The sequence below is a fragment of the Lepisosteus oculatus genome, chromosome 2 (genome assembly GCF_040954835.1).
Source record: "Lepisosteus oculatus isolate fLepOcu1 chromosome 2, fLepOcu1.hap2, whole genome shotgun sequence".
Lineage (NCBI taxonomy): Eukaryota > Metazoa > Chordata > Actinopteri > Semionotiformes > Lepisosteidae > Lepisosteus > Lepisosteus oculatus.
Window position 1 is genome coordinate 18367036 of NC_090697.1, and position 27162 is coordinate 18394197.

Below are 27162 nucleotides of genomic sequence, written 5' to 3' on the forward strand. Positions count from 1 at the left end.
TACTATAGGTGTTTGAAGAAGTATGACCCTCATGTTCCCTTGACTGTATGCAACGGTATTAAATTATAGTAGTTTCCAATTTATACAAGACCTTATCAAACCTTTAAATCTGATAAAAAACTGATTAAATAAACAATGTCTAGGAGACAAGGAGGAAACATATCAGGGAGGCTACCAAGAGGCCAACAGCAACATTAAAGGTGCTGCAGGAATTTCTGGCAAGTACGGGTCACTCCTTGCTTGTTACAACAATCTCCTGTATTGTGCACATGTCTGGGTTATGGGTTAGGGCAGCAAGATGTAAGATATCTCACAAAAAAGAACATCCAAGCCCATCTAAATTTTGTAAAAAAAATACATTCAATCACCCCAAACCATGTGAGACAAAGGATGGAATTTTTGGACTTAATTCTAAAAGATATTTTTGGCGCAAAGACAACACAGCTCATCATCCAAGGAATACCATACCTACTGTGAAGCATGGTGGTGGCAGCATCATTCTTTGGGGCCGTTTCTCTTCAGCTGGGACAAATAGATGTCCCATAGATATGAGATGGGATAATGACTAGCTCCAAATATCAAGATATTTTGGCACAAAACCTGCTTGCCTCTGTTAGAAAGCTGAAGATGGAGAAGAATTTCACCTTCCAACATGATAACGACCCAAAGCACACATCCAAGTACACCAAGGAATGGCTTTAGAAAAGGAAGATCAAAGTCTTGGAATGGCCCAGTCAGAGCCCAGACCTCAATCCCATAGAAAACCTGTGGAATTACCTAAAGAGGGCTGTGCACAGGAGATCCTCCGTCAATTTGAAGGAGCTTGAACTTTTTTTGCAAGGAAGAGTGGGATAAAATTGCAAAGTCCAGGTGTGCAAAGTTGATAAGAGACTTATTCACAAAGAATTACACTGCAATAAATGCAAAAGGTGCTTCCACAAAGTATTAGTTGGGAGGGGTGTGCACACTTATGCAAGTGTTGTAGGTTTTTTCATTTCAATTATTTTTCCTAATAATTATCTATTTGTTTTACACTTGAATTTTGTTGGTTGCAAGGTCACATTAAAGATGGAAAAATGTCTGATGTGATTTATCTTGATTTCTGGCTTAATATCACATAAACCTCCAATTTCAATAAGGGTGTGTAGACTTTTTATATATCCACTGTACCAGGGTTGTGATACAAGCTACACAACTCTTGCCATTTGTAACCATAATCTTTTTATGTACAGACCAGTCCCTTTATTCATAAAATGCATTGAATTTGCCTACTGTTTGACAACCCTGGCCCCTGAAGAAGTGTTTCTTATCCACCCTTGAGGAGAATAGTGCCAAAGCTAAAAGTTCTGGTGTTTTTCTGAACTAATTTAAGTAAAAGCATTTTAAAAGAAGAAAAATGTAAGGATCCTGTTCTTCCAAAGCAAAAAAGGTAACTGTCTGATTTCTCTGTGGAAATATCTTAGCCAAGCCAATGGAAGCTGCCAGCTTTTTCTTCCTGTCTAGTGCATTAAAATGTTGTTCTACCAGGAACCGAGAAACTCCTCTGAATAAGAAAGATTTCCAAGAAAATAAAATGAAACACTCAAGTAGCAGACCCTTAACAATTATGAATGGCATTATATGGTTTGCATGCTTACAAGTGAGGCCGTGGGATCTTTGCTGTATTAATGAAAAACAGGAGCTCACGGGCCCTCAGAGAATGCTTACTCTCCCTTCCTTTGTCAGTGATTTTCACCTCTGACAATGCTAAAAACCCTGCCCAGGTCATAGGATGAAGTCATTTTCCATCTGTTGGCTACAGGGACAGCTAGAGGTTTAAGTTCTTTCCCTAGTTCACTACACATTACAAATAAACTATTTTCTGACAAAAAGTCTTCAAATTGCACCTAAAGCAGAGGAATCATGTAAAAAGGACGTCATCCTTTTGCTCATACAATGAGATCTTGTTTATTGCGTATTGCACATACCAAACATGACCCTGGACAAGTAGCTAAAAACCCTTTAGGACACTGGTGCTAAATGTATACTTAATTTAGCCTTTAACCAGTTTGTCTCAAGGGAGTCTGCATAAAATACAAGCAGACGATGAAACCATGGCAAGAAATTAAAAAAATGCAGTCTAACACGTTACATAGTTCAGCAGTATACATCATGCATTACAAGCATTTTTGTAATATCAGAAGATATACACAATAAATAGAGAACACCTCAGATATAACACAGCAGTGAACTGGAATGTTAGAGTGAAGTACCACAGTAATTAGAAGCAAGGCAGCTGTGGGATTCATAAATGCACAGGTGAGATTGAAGAAGGGCATGATAAGGAAGTGAGAGATGCAGCTGATCTAATATTCATAAATAGCGTAGCACAGAAAACCACAGAAAATTGAAAAGCAAAGAGCAATGTTAAACAAGATTCCCAGATGTAACATGCTGGTATATTCTCAAAAGAACTTAGTGCAGGACAAGAAGACTTGAGTGAATTCTGAAATGGCATTTTGCAAAGTAATATCAGACTCTTAAACAATGAATATTCATTTTCTTTCTTTGCAGAATGTCTGATGAAAAGATCATTCTTCTGTTGCAAAATGACATCCTGTGAAAGTGTGTTTGTTAAGGAAATACTTGGTTAAAGACCAACGGCACAGCATGCCCCAGAATTTAAAAAGGGCCTTTCACAGAATTATTTCAGCAGGAGAAAAATAAAAAACAACACCCTTTATACCACACCAACAAAAAAGCAGGCTTGCTTGGAATGAGCTCATTAGCTTGAGAAAAAGGCTACGAGACCTGAAACTAAATATTAACAAACATTACTCAGCATGATTAATTCAGAGGCTTTTCTCAAGGTTAAGAAAAAAACTGATAAGCAAAGCTACCAGTCGCACGGCCATACTACTGCAACCAGGTACTAATTAGATTGTTTTTGTTTATCACCTGGTATATAGCACCTCTTACAAAATGATTTCATAAGACAGAGGAGGATGAGAACTACATGGTGCTGATATCTTCTCAAATCTTTCATCTGTTCATGTGGAATTGAGTTATCTTAAGGCTCAAAGAGAGATTAGAAAACCTGCCTAATTGGATCTCCCAGTACTGCCTTCCTAGGCTGGACAATACACCTAGTCATGGCAGATTGCAGGCAAGACTTCCTTTGTCCCAAAAGAGGACCAACTGCAATTACTGTATAACTCCACAGCACACCTTCAATCCACAGCATATCATTAGCACATCCGGCCTTTTAAAACAGTCTATACTACTATACTACTTGCCAATCTATATAACAAATAAGAATTAATAATAAGTTATATTACTTTTAAGTAATTTGACCCACTGATTAATTTTTACCAATTAGACTTTAAAACCACAGCTTTCCCACCTGAACAAAAAGACACACCGGAAAATGTTGATCTCACCAGTACTCCCACAGGCTCTTTCACTTGGCTTTTTCACTTCAGCTGATCAGAACCGCTTGCTCAGACCTATCACCCAACCAAGAGACAAGATCCTCAGAGAGCTGCAAATAGAGCTTTATAACTGAATGGAAGCATCACAAATACATATACGTTTAAAGCTGGGTTGTAAACCCAGCAGCTGTTACATAGCTGATCTCGGGCTTTTATGAAAATGTATTTTCTTTAGGTAGCAGAAGCGATCTGGATTTAGACCTCAGCTCAGAAATACAGCTTTCACGTTAAAAAACTGGCATCTGTAAACCGTTGACTGTCCATGCACAAGCTAAGAGTCAACTTGTGAATGATGCTCCATTTCATTTTTCAAAAAAACTGTAAAAAGAACCTGCAATCAAAAACTGCACGCCCAAGATAAGTCAATTGAGACCAAATTCACATTTACAACTAGTTACAAAATATACCTGGAGAAAACCCATCTATACAGCAAAGCTTTTTCGTGCAGCAATCTGAGTGAATTAATTGGATTTTGAACCCACAACCTTCCAGATACAAATCGAGATACACTGCTGATAACCAGCAACACCTGAACAGCTGTCCCATGGAGCCTGGGACTTCAAGACCACCAGTTTGAATCCTATTACAATAATAATTTTAAATGGGTCTCGCAGGTCTCTTACATAAGGGTGTTCATTGGATTCCATAACAAAAAAAATTCCATGTGTACATCTTGCTTTCTGAAGAAACTCTATGATCTTCCAAGAAACCTGAATTAAAATCCCCTGAATGTGCTCTGGAAAACCATTTAATAATTAGTAAGATCTAAATAATCTAATTTGATATTTGAAATGACTGATTTAAGAAGGAAATTGTATGTTTTAACATGGTGAAAACCATTCTATAAATATTAAAGCCTGTAAAATTGGTCAAATATAAAATGGAAAAATGTATATTGCTGTGATAAAGAATAAGGCCCCAAGTCAAATAATGTGATTTTAAAGATACACAAATAATTAATACTGCTGATGCATTAGCATTCCTATCACACAAACACAAGAACTGTTTATACTTGGTTATATCAATAGTACACTGACAGAGAAGATTAACACGTCACATCCAAGTGGCAAAGATAAATATTTCACAGAGGGCTACAAACTGGGTTTTCAGCTATGCATGTAATGCATGTGGTCTTCACTTTAGGCAAAGTGAGGCCACAGCAATCATAAATGTGAATGTAGCATGGCCCTGCTAATTAGATGAGGCCTGACAGTCTTAGGGTCAGATCAGCTTGCCAAATAAACTCACAAAGCAAGTATGTTAGAAAAGGAGAAAAAAAAATCAAGATGCATAGTTGTAATGCTTCCAGATATGATATGTGCTGCTTCTCAGTCCAAGGATTCCAGAGCTCTGAAATAACAATGCTGGCCCACATATGAAGTCCAAAATTTAGGACTATGAATGAAACACAGTAATTACAGTGTTAACAGATCATATAGAATTGAATTAATAAGAACAAAAATTAACTAGCACTTCCACACATCACGTATTCAGTGTTACAGGCAGATGTTGCCTACTACTTGCCGTAGATGTTGCCGAATACTGCTTATTACAGCTAAGAAAAAAACTTTTGATCTGCTGAAAAGACATACAAGACTTACGTACTTTAAATATTTCCTATGAAGTCTTCCTGAAAGTGGACCACCTTTGATGATATTAATGATTGACAACCATGAACTGTTAAGGAATTTCAAATGTTGTACCATATTTTAAACCAAGTGAAGTTAAAAGACATTACTGTCTCACTGCATTTACTCAAAATGTTTAGTCTTTGTTCAATCACTTCTACATGCATTTTTTTACAGAAATATCTCACTTTAGCCATGAGTTCTTTTTCCCACATTTGTTTTTTTATTTAAGTATTACATGACATGAGAGAAGGTGTACCTTTGTGCTTACAAAAGTGCTCTAGACTGTTTCGCAATGTTAGTTATACTTATACTACTCCATCACCACTGACAATGCAGCAACCCATTGAACAGCAAGGTAAGGAGGTCCCCAGCATGCTGTCCAAGTGTGTGGATGATAAGCAATAAATACACACACTATCAATATCTCATTATTTGTCTGCATCTTCTTAAAATGGAGAACAGGGAACTATTTAGAAATGACACAACCAGAGAAATGTACATTTTGAAATGAAATGCAGTTTCACATCTTCAATGGGATCAACATAAGAGTAAAAGTGAAAGAAAGCAACAATACCTTCACACTCTAAATTTCTAATAGAGGAAAAAAAACTTTTTACTTGGCATGTTAAGCTCAACTGCAAAGGCCACCTTCATAAAGTCGGGCAACATAGAAAAACACATTTGTAAAACACGTACGCCATCCTTGTACAGCAGTTCAATAAAAGAAGTGGCGGTATGCACAAAGGGCCCTAAAGCTAGATGCTGAGGTATGGAGCCTACCACCTTCCACATGGGAATAAAGGCCTGGAGGCTTAATTAAATCTAACCTGTGTGCCTTCCGGAGGTGAATGGAAAGGGGGGAGAACCAGCACACCCCACCCAGGTGAAGATGGCTGGAACTGACGCCAGGACCCTGTTTTTTTGAGGCACCAAGGCTTAACCACCATTCCACCTAAACAAGTACTTCAGTGCTGTTTATTTGGTCCAATATAAGGGAAATGCTAAAAAAATAAAAAATGTTTTTCCCCCTGGAAATTTCATGTCTGTAATTATGAAGAAAAAGTTTTGCACCTGAGCTGTAAATAACCTATTGTGGTAATTGTTAAAATAAGGCTGCCTAACTATTCTTTATATTATTAATTAAAAGCTATTTAAAAGTTCAGCAACAATGCTAACCTACTTCTAGTAAAGGGGCATCAAATTCCCGTTCATGCCAGTGCTTGGGTTTTAAAGAAAATTGTTTTTCATATCCTACTTTCCATTCTTTTGCTACCAATGTGTGGTTATGTGTAGTTAAATTCATCTTCTTGTTGACCAATAAGTTTTTTTTTTTGAAAAAGCAAATGTGAGCAGTCTTCAAGAGAGCAATCTTCAAGATAACCATTATAAGAACTTTGGTTTGGAGGAGAGATGTAAAACATACCGGCAAATTTAATGTCGTTTGTTGTATATATCATTGTAATACTGCGTTTAACATTTACTGGAACATTCTGGAGTAGAAAATTCTATTTTTTACTAAATGTTACAGAAATATCTTTACTCATTGATCTGCATTAACATGCTATTTATCTAGATGTTTAGGAAGTATTTTCTGACTGGTGTGAATATATTGTATGTTTAAGTACGAACACGGCATAAGTTGTTGTAACGAGCCCTAAGCCAGCAGTGAGAATTGTGCATTCATGGCAGCAGTGCCAAACTATAGGGCCCTTAGGCAGGTATTAACTCACGGGAGCTACTTATACTTTACAGAATATGAGAAAAGTTTGTAAGCATAGTGACTCCAATCTTAAGAAGCAAAATTCTACAGCAGTGCACTCATAGATGTTTTTTTAACTAATTAAGGACTGGAGTCATGTCAGACATTTCATTATAGAAAATACATATCTGTGACTGTAATTTTACTGTACTTAATAAAGTACTTTACCTGGGGAATTAGTTTACTTTTTTTTTATTTGACTATTTAAAGAAGTCTTAAATTGATCCAAAAGGGGCAAAAGAATGATAACACTTAACTATACCTACCACCTCCTTGCATTTTCTCTCATAGTGCAAGTTACTTAGGTACTCTCCTTCGATTCACTGCTGCAGGCAGAATTTTCTAAAGAGTCAACAACCTGAAAACCTCAAAATCCATCGGCCCTTCTTCCACGTGTCTTTGTGAATGTCTGGGAGGAATTATAAACTAACTAAACAGAGCTACCAATCCAAAGTGTTTCCTCTTCTATAAAATGTCTTGTGCTACATCTGCGATTAATCTGAAACTGAACAGAGATCGCCAACACCCTTCTCCCTGTGCGTGTGAATGGCAAGTAACAGAAGCCAAAATCAAACGAGGAGCCTAAAAAACTCAGCATATCACACCCAGAAAACAATCCTATCGATCACCTAAATTTTCATTATAATACTCAACTTTATTTTATATAGCGGCTTTAAATGTGGCTTCTCAAAGCGCTTAATTATGAGAAGAATGTTTTAGATCTATTCTTTGTTTTAGATCTATTCTATATATTTACTGCAAAACACTGTTTGGCTTTGTGAAATTAGTAAATTACACCACTTTTTAAATAGCAACACATTTAAAGCCAGTGCTAAAAAGATTCTGGTTTTCTATTTTAACCTATTTAAATTTAAAAGTTTATCAATCAAAGCCTCTCTCACAATATGGACATCAAGGGACTTACCATCCTTATCCACTACAGCAGTGTGTGAGTGCTCATTGTTTCTGTATCATTAGTTGAGTTTTGGAGCATGTTTCTGAGGGTGTGCAGAAATGAATATAACCAAGTACATGCAAACAACAAACAGCAGGACTCTTAGATTATACAGTATTGCTTTTATTAAGCCATCATACACAAACTGACTCTACTGAACTTTTCATGCTTTAACAGGCAAAAAGCACCTTTAACAGGCAATCTGACCATCTTCCTCATCTCGCCCCTTCGACAAAGATGAAATTTACAATGCAAATGCCAATCACAGGTGAGGAAAAAGGTGCCTTCTGTGTGAAGACTGGACTTTAAACAAGACAAGCTGATATGCAGATGGGAAGAAACGTGCATACGACCAAGACATCTTATTCCAAAAAGTCTACATATACCTGAAATAATTTATTTGTACACTGTGAAATTACATAGTCTGCCTTTGAGTTTCCCAGACTGAAATTCACACACTATCTAAAAAGAATGTTTTTGTGGTATTTCAATGAGACACACACCGCAAACTGCTACATATTAACTTTGTAAAATGATGTACAGAACTATGAAACAATTTAATTGTTGTTTGAAGAAAGTGTTCTAGAATGAAACATCCTAGTTTGAACAGGACTGAAGGGATTGCTCAGTTCTGAATATGCACGATACAACTTGTACAGTACATGCCTAATCCAGGGTGTGTAGATCTGGTCACTAAAATAGGTAAAAAAATAATCATTACAAAAAAGAGTGAACAGGTAAAGAGTAGCAATTAGCAGGGGTTTTATCTGAGAATACTCTGCCTCATCTCTAAAGTTGCATTAAAAGAGGGGTCCAGACCTCCTTCCATTTTGCTTGCTTGATGCATCAGCTTTGCGAGAGCTGTGGCTCTGAGTTCACAGCTTTTCTAATTCCTGCTGATCTGAGCTCAGGATCCCTACAAATGCTTGACTGGCCCACCACTGCTCAGTTTCATTCTCTTGCAAAAAAAAAAAAAAGATCCTTATTCAAGCTTTTTTCAATCTGTATGCTGTTTCCAAGTTCAGGAATAAGATTACCCCAGACTAAAACACAAAACACATAATTCCTATGGAAAGAATACAAATTCAAAATTTAATTTATATATTTATATTTTTAAACAATAAAAAAGCACAACTCCCTCTATACAGTGTTTAAACAACTAACCTAAAAATAGTGGATGACCTCTTACAGTCATGAGAACTTTGATGTCTCCATATATTATAGGTTCAATTACTGATGAACTACTACTACTTTTGATGTTTTTAGGTCAAGAAGTTGGTATGTAAAATACTACCCGTGTCTTGACTACACCTCTATTACATGCTACTCCTTTCCTAACACCTGTTAAAAGCTGGTCTCTCTGCTCTTTGTCCACTTGTAACTAACAAATCCATGAAATCTCACCTGGCACCTGTAGGTTTAACTTTTGCCGTTATCATACTAAGGTTAAAAATACAAGACCCTCATGTACATACAGTAGCTATTGCCCTATTTCTAATTTGTCTGTTCTCGTAAATTCCATTAAAGCCAGTGGCAGCTCAATCTTACCTTACATCTAATGAGCTCCTTCAACCTTTTCATTCTAGGTTTAGACAGTACTAAAACTGCCCTTGTTAAGGGGGCTTACTTATGATATCTGACTCTGGGTCAGACTCTTCTTCTGCTTCTAGACTTAATGCAGCTTGTGACACTGTCATTCAAAATATCCCGATGGATCACAAGGAAAATTATCTAGGGAACACAGGTACTTCCCTGATTGGCTCCTAGCCTGTTGTTTATATAAGTGGCTTTAGATCCAATGTTGTCCCATTTAATCAATGTGTTCCAGGGGGTTATTGCTGGAATCCTACTACTGTAATTTGTTGCCACTACATTTTTTTTTGCCAACACAGCCTTGGATTTGTCTTTTATGCAATGGACTCATGACTCCACTTGCAGATGAGATCTGATTCTACTACAGTTTCTGAACTTTAAAAGTGTCTGTGTCATATTAAGACATGGTTGCAACAGAACATTCTTAAGCTAAACTAGGACAGATTATGCTTGCAGGCATCCAACATAAGCTTTGCAAAGTTGGTCATGTCAGCGTTGTTGTTGATACAGAAATCAAATCCAGACGTTAAACTTCTGTGTTACTTTTGACCCGTATTTAAAGTACACATTAGGGATGTCATGTGGGTATATTTCAGCTACTCGCTTGGTTAAGATCCTTGCTGTTCCCATGTGATGATGAAATACTGATGCATGCTTTTCCATCACCATTACTTTCAATAACTTATCCAATTGAGGGTCACAGGGAGCACTGGGCAGGATACACCCCAGATGGATAACAGTCCATTATAGGGAACACACAGACACAAACACACACACTCACACCAGGCCCAATTAACCTACAAGCATGTCTTAGGACTGCAAGAGGAAACTGGAGCACCTGAAGAAAATACAGACAAACTAGGGGAGAATGTGCAAACTCCATGCAGACAGCATCCCAGGAATTGAACCCAGGACCCCAACAGTATGAGGCAGCAATGCTAATCACTGTGCTGCAGTGCAGCCCTTACATTCTTTCATTGAGGCAAAATAAGACTACTGTTATGCCTTATTAACTGGGTTATCTTCTAATGTTGTAAGTAGTACTTAATATTTTTGCAGCTTGTGTGCCAGCTATAAGTACTTTGAATCAGCACATAACTCCCGTCCTCTGTACTTCACTCTGGATTCTGGTTAAGCTACTACTGCTCACTTGTAAGATACTCACTGGTCTAGCCCCAGATGTTATTGCAAGATATTTAGCTTTTAAATCAGATATCTACTAATTCAGGCCGCCTTATTTTACCATTTACACAATGGGTGGTGAAGCCTTCTCACATTCAGCACCAAGTCTGTGGAACTCAATGTACAAATAAATTGACCAACTGTCAATATTTACAAAGCTCACTTACAGAGCTATCGTTTCACTATAACTTTTAAGACCGTTTTATTTTTGGTCTCACTGAGTCAAAGCTGTTGCACTTCTCTTTTTACTTCTTTTACGTGTATTAGGTGTTTGATACCATACGGTGCCTCGAGTTTCTAGAAAAACACTTAGAAATTAATAAAATATATATATATATTATCTGTTGATACAATCTTAACAGGAAACCATATTATTTCTGACATCCACAAAACTTTCTGCACTGAATAGTTCAGTGAAAAAAAACTGACATGATGAAATTAAGAGATGGAAACACTAACTGAAACCTTAAAAAGGCTCATCCAGAGCAAGACAGTTCCCATTGTGCCCTGAGCCCAAAGGGCAGGCTGCCCTATTCGTGTCTTAAGCTACCAAGCCTCCCCTCTCAATTACAGCCTGTAGAATCTCCCGTGCTTTGCTTCTATCACACTGTCACAAGAATAAACAATTTTCTGTTTGTCGATGGGATGGGTGGCCAAGCAGAAGCAGTTCCCAATAATTTCCAATATTGTAAGTCACCATGGATAGACATATCTAAATGAAAAGCAGGTGCCAAATGCAATACGAATTCAATACATTCCAGTGAAGATTGAATAAACAGTAGCAGTGTTTTATATGCTGAAATCACTTCAGAAATGCTATACGTCAAGAATAAAATCTGAGTTTTCAGTGCAACATACAATTTGTCACTCTTGCCAGTAATGGGGAAAGAATAAATTGTATTACAAAATATACAGCAAACGTTATATAATTTCAGACATCGTTATGATAGCCAACAATCATCCTGTGCAGTACATATTAATCTATGATGCTGACTTGTCATTTCTCACAAAAAAATGGGCCATTGAGATCTAAGATATTTTCAACAGCTAGATATACCACATCAAACACTTAAGTCACATAGGGAAGGAAAAATACCAGTAAACTTGTTAAAATCTGAATATATTCATGGCCTTGAAACCATATACATCCCCTGAAAGAGGCTTTGGGTACACCAAATAAAAACAAATACATCACAGGAGGCGAGATCAATCTTGGATGAAAATATACATCAGATTATGCCTATATTTTACATCACAATGAGCGAACAGCACTAAAAACTCACATGTTTAGATAACTGATTGTGTTTCAAAGAACGTATAAAACAAGACAAGAAAGACCACAAGTTGGCCAGCCTAACAGCATATGAGTGGAATGTAAATCCCTGAAGATCTGTTCCTTTCCAAAGGCAACGCTGACTCATACATCCTGGTAGGACCTGCATTTCTGATCGAGTCAAACAACTCTTTCTTGACAACCGGCCAAAGAAGTCTCCCTCATCACTGACAGAGGTTACCTAGATCAAATTTATTTTTTTAAACTAAAATATACCTTACCGAAAATGCTGATGAAAATTTTTATTATACTAACACTGCAGAAGGACAAAAAGAAGAGCATTAAGCTCTGTTTTACTGAAATACTGTATATGAAAAGCAAAAACTAAACACTATTTACAAACACAGCAATGCTTTTTTTTAGCACTGAGGATTCCATTCCAGAGATAGGTGCATTATGGGAAATGGCACTATTTGAGGCAATTATAGCCTGGATTCAATGGGAAAGCATTCCCATGAGAGATGTTTCTTGCATACGAGAGCTTCACTGGGGCATTGGTAACAGCTTCAATGATATTTTTAACACAGAATATAGTTACAGGTTAAATTTATATAGAAAAGTTTATTTTACATCATGGGTACAGGAGAAATCCACTCAATGTGGCCACATACATTAAGTAAGAGCTTGTGTAGATTAACCACCATCTGCCTTCACTCCTCCAACCTGGCACCAGGAGACTAATGGGAGGAGCTGCTTGGCCCAGGATGAGGCTCTTCTTGAGGGACTTATCACTTCTTTTTGATGAAGCAAGTTTTGAGACTTTTTGAAAAGTGTATTTACCAATGGCACGACCTTAGAATAATATACTTTGATTGGCTAAGAGCTTGCATGTCATTGTTCACTGAATTTTGCCTTTAGAATACAAACACTAGAAAGATCACAACTACAACTACTGTGCCAAGTGTTACCAGCTATAAGTGTTTCTGCCCGGCCTATATGCATGTCACAAGCAGACATTCAGCTTTTATATAGGTGTATTCTGGAATACGCAAATGACAGAGTGCTATGGTGAATCACTCCCAAGAGAGGCATTACTGTATACTTTCAATGACCTAAATTCCCACTGTTCAATCATCAATGAGATACACATTGGTGTATCGTATGCTGGATGCTTACAAAAGAGCAAAAAAAGACCAAATTCATCATGGAGCTCTTGCTCTTTAAAGGAGCAGTACTTGAATAGCTTGAAGAAGCTGGTGCAATTGCAACAGTTATGAGCTGATTGGTCTTTTGATCCCTCCGAGACTGAACAACTAGAAACACACCCATCTGAAAGAAGCAAACTGTGTAATCCTGTTTCAACAATAAGGACAATCATTCCCAGTTTTCCTTTGCAAAACTTAAATACTGCAAAGTGCTTAAAAGGTGCAAGCAAAGTTTTAGGAACTCTTCCACACTCTGCTTTCCCTTTCCGATGTATACTACAAAGGAGGTAACAATTTGACATTTCAACAGTTTGTATTAAATTCCTCTTTGGAAGGTCTAAAACAAATGCTGCAACAGCAGAACAAATTCTTGGAAACTAATAGATTATACATGCCTAGAAGGTTAAGTGTTTGGGAAAAGAACACTGTTCAATGGAGTATATTTTAAGTTAGGCATTAAACAATAGTCATCCAAGGGTTTTCAAGACAAACATGGGCACGACCAGGGAAACCACATCGTGCAAAGATCTGTAAGGCAGCTCAAAAAAGACTTAACAGTACTGTGGAAAGACTGACACTTTTCAAGCCCTTCCACAACACATGTTTAAATAACTTTTCTTGATGTTGTGTACCACTAAACCAGCAGATTGAGAAACCTGGTCCTGGAGGACCAGGTGGGGCCTTGTATTGTCTGTATCTGATAGATTTCATTGTTTTTTTTATCTGGGGTTTATTTTAAAAAAGTGGTTTCTTCTTTTCAAACATGATGAAATCTGATGAAAAGATTGGTAATTGGCATAATCCCTTTACCAATTCCTGTTCTTCAGAATCAGTCAACTGGATTTTGCAGAAGGGGACAAAACCAACTAATGTGCAAGCTGATACATTGTTCTTCCAGCCTGAAGTGCATTTCCTGGTGTTCCTGATGGTTTTCATACCACCTGAGCATGTAAATCACTTGTACTAACTGATTTGCCTGTTTAGCCCTTTCTGCACTTGACTCCACAAGTACTCTCTTCAAGTGTATTGTTTTCAACAGGGATGATGTGGATACTTTTCTGAAAGCTCTCTTGAACTTACTCACTTTGCACCCTTAATTCTAACTGAACAAATTATTAATTCATCATGAACTCACTAGCAGGAATGACAATGTAGCCTAAATTCCCACAATGAGTGTTTTTCTTCCTCCAGAGATTCAAATGGTTTAAATTCAAACAGCACATCTGAATAAGGGTAAGTCTGAACCTCAGAAATTGATACAGGGCTGACACCAACCTAGTATCAAAAGTTGCAGCAACAGTGTTTATATCTGGACTGGTCACTCGAAGGCTGTGGGGGTTCAAAGTGAGACACTCCTGTTGTACCATGTAGCAAAGTACTTCACCCAAATAGCTCCTGTAAAATTCCCAGCTGTTTGCAAGGGTGCAAATGCAAGCTGCATTGGATAAAACAGGCAGTCAAATTAATTAATAATAATACCAATTACAAACCCCAATCACATTTATAGCAGCCGAATGGTATTTGAAATATATATGTCAAAATGTCGTCTGAAATAATTATGGAAAGTTTTGGAACAAAAAAAAACAGCACAGAGACAGAAATCCCCCCCCCCCCCATGACCTGGGTTCGAACCACTGCCCTAACAACAGGATGTTCCACAGTTCTACAAATAAGTTGGGACACTGTGACAACAGAGACTGAACTCACTTGCCAAGGCACCCTTCAGCATTATAATCCTGTATTACCAATCACAACAGTGTAGTAGTGGTTTTCCTGCCGTGTTTGTGAGATACATTTTCAATATCATCCAAAGTGTACCAGTAAACCTACAGTAGGAGGACACTTACCCCTGCTGATCCTCTGCTTCTCCCCTGACAGAATTCCTGGAGTGTCAATCACACTGATGCTCTCCAGAACACGGTTGGGTAGCTGTGCGCATACAAACCTGCAGATTGCAAGGAGAGAAGCCTGTCCTTAAAACTTTTCAGATTACATGCCATACCAAGAAATTAACATTAGAGTGCTGTAAACTAGCACTGCTGAACTCCTTAATTTCTAATTTAATAAATCCCACTTACAGTATGTTTCAGGCTTGTACTGAGGCGGTACATGGATATACTCATATACTTGTCAGTTTCAGCATTGTGCCGTTGTCCACATTTATCTTCTGCAAAGAGCTGCAAGCTTATAAAACTATTCCTGACCATATTACAATCTGCAATTAAAAGAGCTTTCCAGCTTTTAATTTCAACCCAGGCTGTACGACATGCCCCATCAGCTACAGTACATTGCAGGCTGCTAGCAACTGACACAAGGCTGGGAAGAACAACTACCCAGATTTGCTCATGATTGAAAGAGTTGAAAGAGCACCCACAAAAACTTCCTGTTTCTACCAAAGATGGTTTCAAAATATCAACACTGAATGCACCAAGCAAAGCACACAATCCAATACCAATTGTTTAACAATGCAAGGAAGAACAAATTAGATAACATCTTGCCTCTAATAGAAAGCATGGCCTCAATGGTATTTCTCACATGAAGGGACCAGTAACCGACTTCTAAAAAATAAACTACTGAACTCAGATAAATGGAATCCCTCTTTTATAATTTTGATAGCTAATGAAAAGAGGATTAACCAATTTCATTGTGTATGGTTTAGGTACAAAAAAGGACAGTGTTCATTGCCAGCATAACTGCTAATTGCATTTACTGTATATGGTTAGATTTGTGGGTTTGTTAACTGACAAAATGTATGAGTACATCTTCCATTAAAAATTATGTAGACCTATTATCTCTATTCAAAGTGGTAGAAGAATTTTTAAACCTCTTCAAATGCTGTACAATTAGTGAAGTTAACTGTTTTTTCCCATTTCCACTTACTCATAACTGTAATCCTAAAGCCATTCCTCAAATATAATCCTAAACTAGTTGATAAAAAGCAACTCCTCTGTGATATTCTACAAAGAAACATCCCAATTTTCCATTCAGAATGGGATGTAAAAAGAGAGATCAAGATATAACTATAATGCTGAAAGAATTTCACATTTGACCTCTTTCTGTTTCATTCTCTTGGCTCGATTCTTTATTTCCTAAAAACATTTGCACAAACATCAGTGCAAGTCCAACTTGACCCACAAACAACTTGCCATGCAACAACAATTCAGCCTCCTCTACAATAGAGCATGCCACATTAACAAAAAAACCTCTGTAAATTCGTTTGGTCCTGTAATCCTGTATCCAGATAGTTTGTTTTTTCTGCTTATAGTCAACTATCAGAGCTTACAAAGATAATGAATGGCATTTATGAGTCATTTATTCCAAATATTTCAGGTCAAATTACTGAAGTTACTTTTTGTGTTGCAAAAGAGTGGAATGGAAACAACCAACAGTTATGTAAAACATGCTTTAGTCTGTCACATGTCTAGTAAGAATACAGTGCTGATTAAATGTTTATGAATCCCAAAGATAAATATGGAATTTTTATAGTTATAACATGATAGCCAGCAAAACAACTTCTTGAATGAAACCAAGTCCTTATTTAAGTCTCCAATAGGGTTTATAGTAACCATGTCTCTTAAAACAAGATGATGTGGAGTTAAACGATTAGTAACTAAGTTACAGGGGATGTTAAAAAATAAGTGAACTCCTAGCTTCATTCGCTCAATTAAGGGAATAATTTAGAACATGGTGTTTAAATAATTAGATACATCTTGAATGCTGATTATAGAAGGACCCACTATATATAGAGATCTAAAACATGGCGAGTTTGGTCTTCACCATACAGTTGTACAGAAACAAGTCATGTCAAGATGTCAAGATGTAAGGAAATCACGGGTTAGTGATGCTCATCTGTCCAGAAAAAGTCACAAAATCATTGCCAAGTATTTGGGGCTCCACCAATCCACAGTCTACACATGGAGAAAGCCCAAGAGCAGGCCCAAAAATGTATTTATAAATAACGCAACCATACAAAAGTTACACTAGGGCACATTCTGTATGTACAATTTGTGCATTCCAGAGTTCTAATTACTATGAACTTAGAAAATTGCAGAATTCTTCCTCTGTAATTCAAATACACAACTAAACACCATAAAAATGTCAAAAAGAGAGCACCTGCACCCTGAGAAAATAAACTGCCTAGGTCTAAATCATACTCTTTAAAAAACAGAGATGCCCACAAGTGAAAGGGAACCAATTAACCTATTCAAACAACTTTTTGTTCAAAACAGGAGAAACTTTTTTAAGTCCGAGAATTTCACAACATAGAAAATCTGAATTTCCTAAAATAAGACACCAAGTCTTTCAACAGTGCTCAGATTCTTTGATATGGTGGTCTGATTAACTTACTGTAAATTTGAAAAACCACGGGAAAACACTAGGAACTCTTTGATCATCTGTTCACTTGTCTTACCCTATATTGTTTACTCTTATTTGCCTAGGTGTCTGTGTGCTAAGAGGTAAAACACCTCTTAGCACACAGACACCTAGGCAAATAAGAGTAAACAATATGCTTGGCTAAAGCTTTCTAAATAGGCCAATGCAACTGGGAACTCCAAATATTGATGTGACTCCCTCCTAATATATCAGTGCTTCATATAATTCCTTCCATAATGTGAATACAAAAACAAAGGAAAAACATTTTCTTGCAACTTGTTGTAAAAATGCTGTTATCTGAATATTTCCTAATGGCTTCATCCAATTCAGGGTGGTGGTGGAACCTCTTCCTATCCAAGCGAGCAACAAGTGCAAGGCGTGGCACACCCTGGATGACACGTCTGTCCATTGCAGGGCACACAAGGGTCAGTTTTGCCTCACAAGCCACTTAACCTACCAGTAGGTGTTTGGACTGGGGGAGAAAAACACACAAGGGGAGATCACACAAACTCTACGCAGATAACACTCCAGATCTGGAATTGAACCCAGGGCCTCAGCGCTGCAAAGAAGCAACGCTAATCAACTGCGCCACCATGTCGCCTAATCTACAATGTCATCCAAAAATGAAACTATTAACTAACTTTTTCTTCACCTTTTGGATCAGCTACATTAGTTTCACACCAATTTGCCAGTCTGAAAATGACTGTTTCAGAATATTTAATTAACCATGACCAAAAAAGTTTGCAAACATTTTAAAGCTAAAATTCATTTTCAGAAGTATGATCATTCATCCACACAGTAGTATAATTAAAATCACCTTGAAATTGTCTGAAGGATATTCGGGGGGGTAACTACAGCACACGTCCAACAACGCACAAACGGCCACTCTGGCAAATTCAAGATCACCCAGAGGTTATCATGATTATCTAGGAAAAATGTTTTCTGCATCTCTCAAAGAAAATGCCCTGCCATTTACAGTGAAATAAGACTGTTGAAAAACATCTTTCTGGAAAATGTCAGAGCAATGATGATCAAGGATGTCTCCAAGACGATACTTCATATTTGACCTCTCCTCTAATGAGACGAACATGTCTCAAGATTTCATCTCATGTTCTTTGTCTGCATCCTTGCACAGGGATTCTAAGACGATTTTGGCTTATAGTCCTCAACTTTTGGCTCAAGGCTTTGTGTAGACCAACCTTATGAATATCAAGAAGCGGCGGAGTCTTGCCAGATAATAACGGGTTTCGAACAACAGGTAAATCAATGCAAGATAGGTCTAATTGGTGAGGAACTAACGCGAATGACAGACTCAGTGCTACACTGATTAAGTCCTGGGACATCAACTGCTTCCCCTCCTGTGGGCTCATATTGACAGAACAATGCACGTTCCAATGGTATGACACTCCTGTAACAACTGCAGTCTCGCAGGATGTGAATGTGAGTTATGCCATTGACTTCTTCCCAAATATGAGACCATTTGAAGATTGGTGGGATGAGATGGAATCACGTGCAGCATCTAAGGTTCAGACACCAGTGAACAGGTATACTGATTGCAGAGATGAACAGGATCCCAAAAGACTGCATCTGCAACCCTGAGCAAAGCATGCACTTCTGAAGTACCGTTTAACTTGCTTCCCAGGGTAGTCACACACAGACTACCATCGCTCGAATGAAAGTACCAATGTCAAGTTCAATAAAATGTCAGTGGCCCTATTAAAAAAAGACTTCCTGATTATAATGATATGAATCTATTGCAGAGATTGTGCTTATTTGGATGTACAGTGAAAAGTGTATTGGGACACTGAAGTGAAATGTCATATTTGCTGTGTACTATTGAAATCTGTGTTCCAGATCAAAAGATAAAATGATAAAAGATAAAAGATAAAAACTATAGAACATCAGGAGATTTTGGGGAGATTATGCACAGTCTCTTTTTGCTCTAATTTTGGTTTTTTTCTATATGAACTGCTGTTTGTCTTTCTTGAACAAACTGGGCTTTGCCAGTTGTGTAGTACTACAGTTCTTTCTTTCCATGCAGATAACACCCCAGGTCAGAAATGAACACAGGACCCCAGGATTACAAGGCAGCAATGCTAAACACTGCACCACCTGACCCCCATCAAGACATTCCTTACAAAATCAACAGAAATGCCCAATCTCTCGCAACAGGTCAAATTGGAATTTTCTTCGCTCTTATCGTCACTATCGCTTGGTCTTCTGTCATAGACAAGTCTCTAGTCTTCATCTCATTTATGGCTTTCAGATTGAGAGGCAGACCCAAACTGTGAGCTCCAAAAGACTGGAACCATGGCTATATATTCACAGTTTAATGTTTTCACAATTAGTGCAACATAGAACATCTGAACAATAAGAAACACTTGTAGCCATGTCTCTTATTATTTACTCTCACCTAAAAAGGTGGGAATAAGACATTGTTCTGACATTGGTAAACATCTGCAAAACACCACCCATAAACAAAAGCTGAAATGCTACAGTATATGCTAAACGCTACATATTAATGTTTTCATCGCAATATGTCAAAATTAACAATGTCATTTTCTGTGGATGTGAATGTTTCAGGCATTCATTTGTTTGAGAAGTTAAAGAAATGGGAAATATGTTGCCCAGCACTATCAAATAGCAGGGGAATCCATGGCTGTTGCCCTAAAAACCAACACCATATTTTGCACCTGCTGCACTTCAGGCTACATTATATAACACTGCAACATAAATTACATTATATAGTTTTGCAACATAGATTATGTAGCTTGTATTTGAAAAATGTGTGGAATTTTAAAATTCAGCAGTTCTACTACTCTGGGATAAGAAATAAGCCCATGTTTAAAGAGCTATATGTGCTTAATGCGTAGTGTACAAGGGACAAAAAATTAAATTATGACAAGTACTGTCATGTTTAATTTTGCCAGGGAGAAATCTGTTAACTGTTCCAAAGATGTCAACTTCTATGTAAATTTGCTTTATTTTGAAACCTTGCAGATCATTCTCAATCACCCACTCTGACTAAAAGTATTAAGTCTAACCTTTCCATTTAATATAAATTTCGCTTTTGAAGCAACTTGGAAAGGAAGAGCATAACAAATAGAAAGGTCCTGTCAAACAACAGCTGAGACTGTAAGACAACTTCAGTAACTCCAGGGGGTAAGAAAATGGCCTCACTGACAAAACCTTGTCCAGTATAACAATTAAATAATGAGATAAAGTAGCATATTATCACAATACACTACTTAACAAAAGAAAACTGGTTGTAGCAAATAGAAACTGAACTCAAGAAACAAAACAGAAATTTGAAAAGGACTGACACACTTTAATGTATGCACACTGCTTTTTAATATCATACCGATACAAAAGGCCAGTTTCTTTACAAATAATTTTTCTAAAGAAAATAGTTAAAAAATAGCCTTCAACATCTGTAATGTCTCTCAATACATAGGTTTTGTTGTTTAGAGCTATCAGACTTCATTTAAACTAAACTCTTTTAAACGACAACTTCAATATGGGTCTCCAGCATCTATAGTAACGGCCATTTTACCAAATAATCCACAAAGATTTTCTAAAACGTGCCTAAAGGAAAGTGAAAGAGGAAGAACAAAAATAAAAGCATCCCTATTCTCTATTCTTGTAATAGTTGGTGGTTTGGAAATGTCATCATCCTACAATGAATCTTTGGTGAAAGTCTGTAAATACTGAACACTGCAAGTTTTTAAAACACCATATTAGTTTTTGAGGTTTTGATCCTGATGATAAATGACACTTCCTAAACCACAAATGGCACAATAAAAAAAAATGCTGCACGCTCATTCTAACATTGTACAAGCAGCCTCTGACAAATGGTTTCGAACATTTTTGCATTTGGCATAACCGATGTATTTGGAGGTATGTGCATGATAAATGCTCATAGCAACAATCTGATTAAAATCATGTGAAAAAGTAAAAGAAAGGATCCGTCACCTGAACACACCCAAACAAGATTTTTCTTCTTTCTACTTTTCACCACAGAATTAAACTGTACTTGTTCCTTCACAGCACAAAGCTGACACAGTTCCCCGCTCAAACTACAACATGTACATGTTTGATTGTGATCTTTACTTCAAAGTATAATCATAGCTCCTGCCAGTAAACCATTTAGTAAAAATTTAGATAAAAAAATTAAAAGATGGAGCAGCATGTCAACTGAGGGACCTTTGCTGTATGTCCACATTCTGAAAACATGTCTGACTTTTGCAAAACAGTTGAGCTATTGCGAATGATCCCTTTACACCTTTCTTATCTGGATTATTATTTTGGCCCTCAATAATCTTTTGAATTTAGTGCTGGATTTTCTTCAATGTGGTACACAGCAAGGCCAAGATACCTGAAAAATGAGAAGCTTTCCAACTCACCTATTGAGAAAAGCATTGCCGAATGCATTGAGCTTTCTGAAAGGCTTCTTCGGATCCACCACCAGCGCGTTTCCAGGGATCAGCCCTTCCACGTCACCATGCATTACCGCAATAAAGGAGTCGGTTGTGGGCTCCGGGCCAATTCGCATGCCAGGGAAGTCCTGCTCCAAGAGGTACCTTTCCAAATAAAAAGAAAAGCAATGAGAAAAAAAATCTTCCTGAGCGCTGGGCTGTATCTTTCATCTAAATGAAAAAGATTGACCAATCTAATCTTCTTAGTCTACAGCCTTTGCTTGATTCCTTCAACATGTGCTTCATTTCAATCTTAAGTATAACCTTCAGTCTACAGAACAGTTAAAAGTTAGAGATTAATTTCTCTCAATTTCACAGGCCGTATTCCAAGGACTGGGGGTGAGGATCATGGGCAATTTAACTTAATTCATTCTTCATTGAGTGACACTATTCTAAAATGTGAAGTGTATATGTGTGAAATCTTCTCCTGAAAGCATTTGTGTGCTGAGTAGTCACAGTTCGGAGCCATTCGGCCTGAAATTGGCTAGTTTTGTCTCCAGCTGTGAATGCCCTGCCTATGACATAAACCGCAATGTATCACATACATGGAGAATGAAGCACAAAACAGAACACAAAGTGAGAAAAACTGATGCTTATAAGACTATATACTGTACATAAAGGTTAAAGATGAAAGCACATTAAGCCAATACAACTTGTGCCCTGCGCAGTGTTCTTGAAGCAGTCATCTGTGTGTCTGTGTGTCTCATGGAGAGTAAGTTGGGGTATGTGAAAAGATAATTCCTAATGCAAGAAATTGTAAAGTGTTAATAAAGTGATGTTATTATTATCTCCACATAACATATATATTCTGCCTCTGTTTCATTTGCATTTGATAACCTGCAGAGCAAGGCCTCAGAACTGTTCACTGAGCAAAATGATTCAGAATTGGTTATGTGCTGAAAAACAATCACAGTTGATTCCACTGGATCACAAAACCTACAGCAAGTACCATTATTTAGACTTCATGAATTATGATTCCTATCCTGTTCTTTATCGAAACCTTTCCAGAACAAAACATCAATGCTGGGACATTAATCTGCAATTATTAAACAATGAAAAGGTTGGTTCACATACGTACTTTATGAACCATACCATATTAGGAGACACAAGGTGGTTCATAAACCACAAAGGAGACATGCAGCTTTTTTCAATGGTATTTTTTCATATTTACCAGGCTCCATTTAAAAATGGTATGCCATGGGAAACAATGAACAATGTTTAGCTAGAAATGTATTATAAAAAGAATTGCTCAGGATGAAACCCCAGCACTTCTGCCTATTTTGGGGAAGAAGCAATCATGTTTTCAAAGACAAAGTTCTCCATATTATTAAGTGTCAGATGCCTATCAAACTTGGCATAGCGTTTAAAACTTTAAAAAATTCACAGTTCTGACAGTAGAATAGCTAACAAGATCCGACACCTGCTCACCGTCCGTCTTTCACTGGAGTCCAGCTCACGGCTTGTCGTTACTTGAGAACACGATTTTTTTCTTGGATGAAATCTCTGCTGAGCAATAAAGATTCTACACAGCAAGTCATTCCTGACAGCCACAATGACGTCACATACTGGAAACTGCTGAACCTTTCCAAAACATTACTTTGATGACTACCGCAAAGTCAGGAGAACAGAAAACAATCAAACATCTTGACATAAGTCCATGTAAAGTTTTATTTTTTTATTTCAGAAATTTCTTACATTTCCCCACCTTTTAAATGTTTTTTGGTATTTTTACATTTAAAATAATATAACTACTTGTTATATTGGAGCTCCTTCCTAAAGTGCGCGGTGGCTCTGTGGCTAAGGATCTGCACCTGTGACTGGAAGGTTGCCGGTTCAAATCCCATGGCTGGCAGAGGAATCCTACTCCGTTGGGCCCCTGAGCAAGACCCTTAACCTCAACTGCTCCAGGAGTGCCGTATAAATGGCTGACCCTGTGCTCTGACCCCAAGCTTCTCTCCCTGTCTGTGTATCTCATGGAGAGCAAGCTGGGGTATGTGAACAAATTCCTAATGCAAGAAATTTTATATGGCTAATAAAGTTCTCTCTCTCTTATCTTATCCAACAATCACTAAGCACATCTCTTAAATGAGGCCAGAAAACCAGAAGCACATCACATCACTGGTACATATGATGTCTATAGCACTAAGGCAGCTGGAACCTCTTCTATGAGTAATATAATAGAGAAAACTGAATGAAAGTCCTATTTTGCAAGACGATACTTATGGAATGGTTTTATCCAGTATGCAATCTTCTTTGTTCTATAAAACATCCTACTACATTTACAGTACTCCCCAGAACTAACACTTAGGCAAACTGCAAAATTCACAGATCCATCACATTTGCAGATGACTAAAAGAAAAAGCACCTCATTCTACTCCACTATTAGTGCCTCCTTGGCCTAGATGGGACAGAACACAGAAGTTTTAATTGTATTTGCCAGCACATAAAGGTTTACAACTTTTTGTTTTTACCAAATTTACAAATTGCTAAGCCAGCTGCCCAGAATATTTTTATCTGACAGGGATAATCCACTAACTGCTGATCTCCACTGCAGTGTGTGATGAAGGGGGTAAAAATGTACAATATAATCAGAAATAATAAAGCTTACATTTCGGAACTCAGCAGTTGTGAGGAACCAAGTATTTTCACAGGATGAGAGAATTCCATAAGTAAGCTGGGAATTACACCTGGACATTGTATTTAAACAAATACTTGCAGCTTTCCTGCCCAAACCTGTGCTCTAACAACTCTTAAGAATGGAAGCAGAAGATGGCCCACTAACACTGGCACTGTTTAGCAGGAACTTCCTATTAGGTCTTCAGCAGTTAATAAGCTTCCATTATGTATGGTACAAGAAGAGACAAATACTCAACTTCCAGCTATTCAAAATCAACTGCTCTGGACCAAACTAAACCATGCACTACCAATTACAGTCGCCGAAATACCTTCCAATTTAACCAGAATACCTATGGAGATACTTCACTGTATTTTTTCAAGGAGTAAGCAGGTCTAGGCATTATTTGAGCCAAAACTTACTTGGATAATCCCAACTGTTCTTAGGTTCTGGTTTTTCAAACTGATTTCACAGCTGAATGTTTTCCACAGACCATAAACAATCAGTGGCAGGTATTTTAAAAGGATACAAAAAAAGACTGCATGGTAAATGCCATACAATAAACAGTAAAGACAAGTAAACATAGTTCTGGTTATGATCTGAGAAAATTAACTGCAAACAATCTGACAATACACCAGCAGACAGCTATACTGCAAACTGGCACAACAGTCAATCTGATGAATTCTTGTTAGCTTGTGTGCTGAACCAACAGTGCAAATTACAAAGTTTCATCCAGGTGACGTTTGTAAGAAACAAGATGCTTCTGTGACAATGCCCAACCTTTAAAAGTCAATTATCAGTAACAAACATGTGAAGAGATATTTAATGCACACATGACTGCAGTTGAATATGTCATTAATACTGTATAAATGCCTAAGCAGACACACTCACAGGCTAAAGCACAGACAATTAAGGTCTAGCTCATTTAATCCTCAAAGATAAAGTTATAACATAGAACACCAGGGTTAAGGGAACCACATGTCACTGGGTCATTTGTTAGTCTATGTGGGAAACTGCAGCTAGCATAAATCTTAAATTTACAACAGATCATGGGCTTGTGCTTATGAGCACCAGGATGTTCTTTTCCCGGGGTATCTGAAATATGACTCCTGCATATTTCACAATCTGAAGCTCATACTGCACTGTAGCAGTCTGAGCTTCTTCAGACTGTAGCTTTATGTAAGGACAATGCCAGTCAAATCTGATACAGGTCTTAATTAAATTTAAAATACATAAACTAACAAGCGGAGGAACCTGTATTCTAAAGGGAACTGTGACATAGATACGGCAGTAGCAGGTTGTTTTCATTACTGAATTTACGCTCGCAAAATAATGAGTTGCTGCGTTTCATAATACAGTTGGGTGAGGGACAACTCATTTCTATGTCACGCAATGTTTTCACAGCAGTATACTGTGTAATGTCTGGACTTATTGAGGTATTTATTACTGTACATCTGCTCACTGAATGATCAGTCATTTTATTAAATGAGGGCCTTACCCTTCATATACACAAGTCTACAATAACGTTGGCAAATAAGAAAAAGGTCACTTCTTATGTTACCGCTATAATATGCTCTGAACAATATAAAAACTAATTAACTTTGCGGCTGAATAATACTGGATTAGTATCAATGAAAAGAACAAAATCAGTAATGTGATATGGGCAAACAAGAGCGATCTTGTGTGCAGCGCCTGCTGTCCGATATTCATTGCGGACACGCAAATACCTGTACTTACCGAATGAAGCTGGTCTTCCCAGTGGAGTACTGTCCCACCAGCAGTATCATTGGTTTGTTGTCAAAATCGGCATCCTCCAGCGCCGGCGAATGGAACTCGTGAAATTTGTAGTGCTCTTCCAGGGGCAACAGCTTCGTCTTGTACAGCTTCTTCAGCCCCTCGCTCACGGTCTGAAACACTTCAGGGTCCTTCTTCCTCCTGTCATCATTACCCAACCAGCTGAACATGATGCAATTCGGTAATCGATAACTTTACACTATCAGTAATCTATGCAATTTAAAGAATTGGAGTGTTCTTTGAAAACACGCAGCGTGGTTACTAAATTGCGTAGTGTTCCCCCACTTTAAAGAAAAAGATACTTCCTTTGCAATTGTTTTTCAGATGGCGTTCTTAAAAGCTTTTCAAATGTGTTAGTATTTAATCAGAACATACTTCGCCATCAAAATTTCTTCATTGACAGCGTCCTCTCTTTCCAGGTAACCACAATCCGCTTTTTGCTTTAAAGGCCGAGATCGCCAAAATGCATTCAGCTTTATCTTGAGATGATCTCGCACTGTCTCCTGTAAAAATGTTACACATAGAGAATTAAAAGCACAACCCAAGATTTCATTCAAACTGCAGAGGAATCCGAGTAGAAGTCATATTTACAGCATATCTTCTTACATTCGAAATACTACAGGAATAAACGTGTCCTTCGACTATGACCCCTCGAATTGTGTACTTAAAACTTTAAAAACGTAAATGACTATAATAAATTTAAAAAAATGTATAATTAAGACGCTATGCCTACTGCTCTGTACAATCTCAGACGACCACAGGTTCCCCGGCTTCTTCACTGCAGCTGATTTAAATACCAGACCTCTGGAAATATGATCGTACAGGAAATGCCCAACT

At 37.6% G+C, this 27162-nt stretch overlaps 1 protein-coding gene across 4 annotated transcripts in view; it reads right to left on the bottom strand.

Moving 5' to 3' along the window:
- The window catches only part of ehd3 (EH-domain containing 3), a 47360-nt gene extending 20198 nt beyond the window's left edge, over positions 1–27162 (bottom strand). The window contains exons 1-4 of one of the 4 annotated variants that reach the window (XM_015352607.2): positions 27059–27162; positions 26269–26828; positions 21846–22022; positions 14916–15013 (exon numbers count right to left, since the gene is read on the bottom strand). In XM_015352607.2, coding sequence (XP_015208093.1) covers positions 14916–15013; positions 21846–22022; positions 26269–26495 — 502 coding nt within the window. In that variant the 5' untranslated portion in view covers positions 26496–26828; positions 27059–27162. Of the gene's footprint in view, positions 1–14915; positions 15014–21845; positions 22023–26268 lie in introns of all 4 variants that reach the window. The other 3 variants (XM_015352616.2, XM_015352626.2, XM_006626089.3) reach the window with 3 other exon arrangements.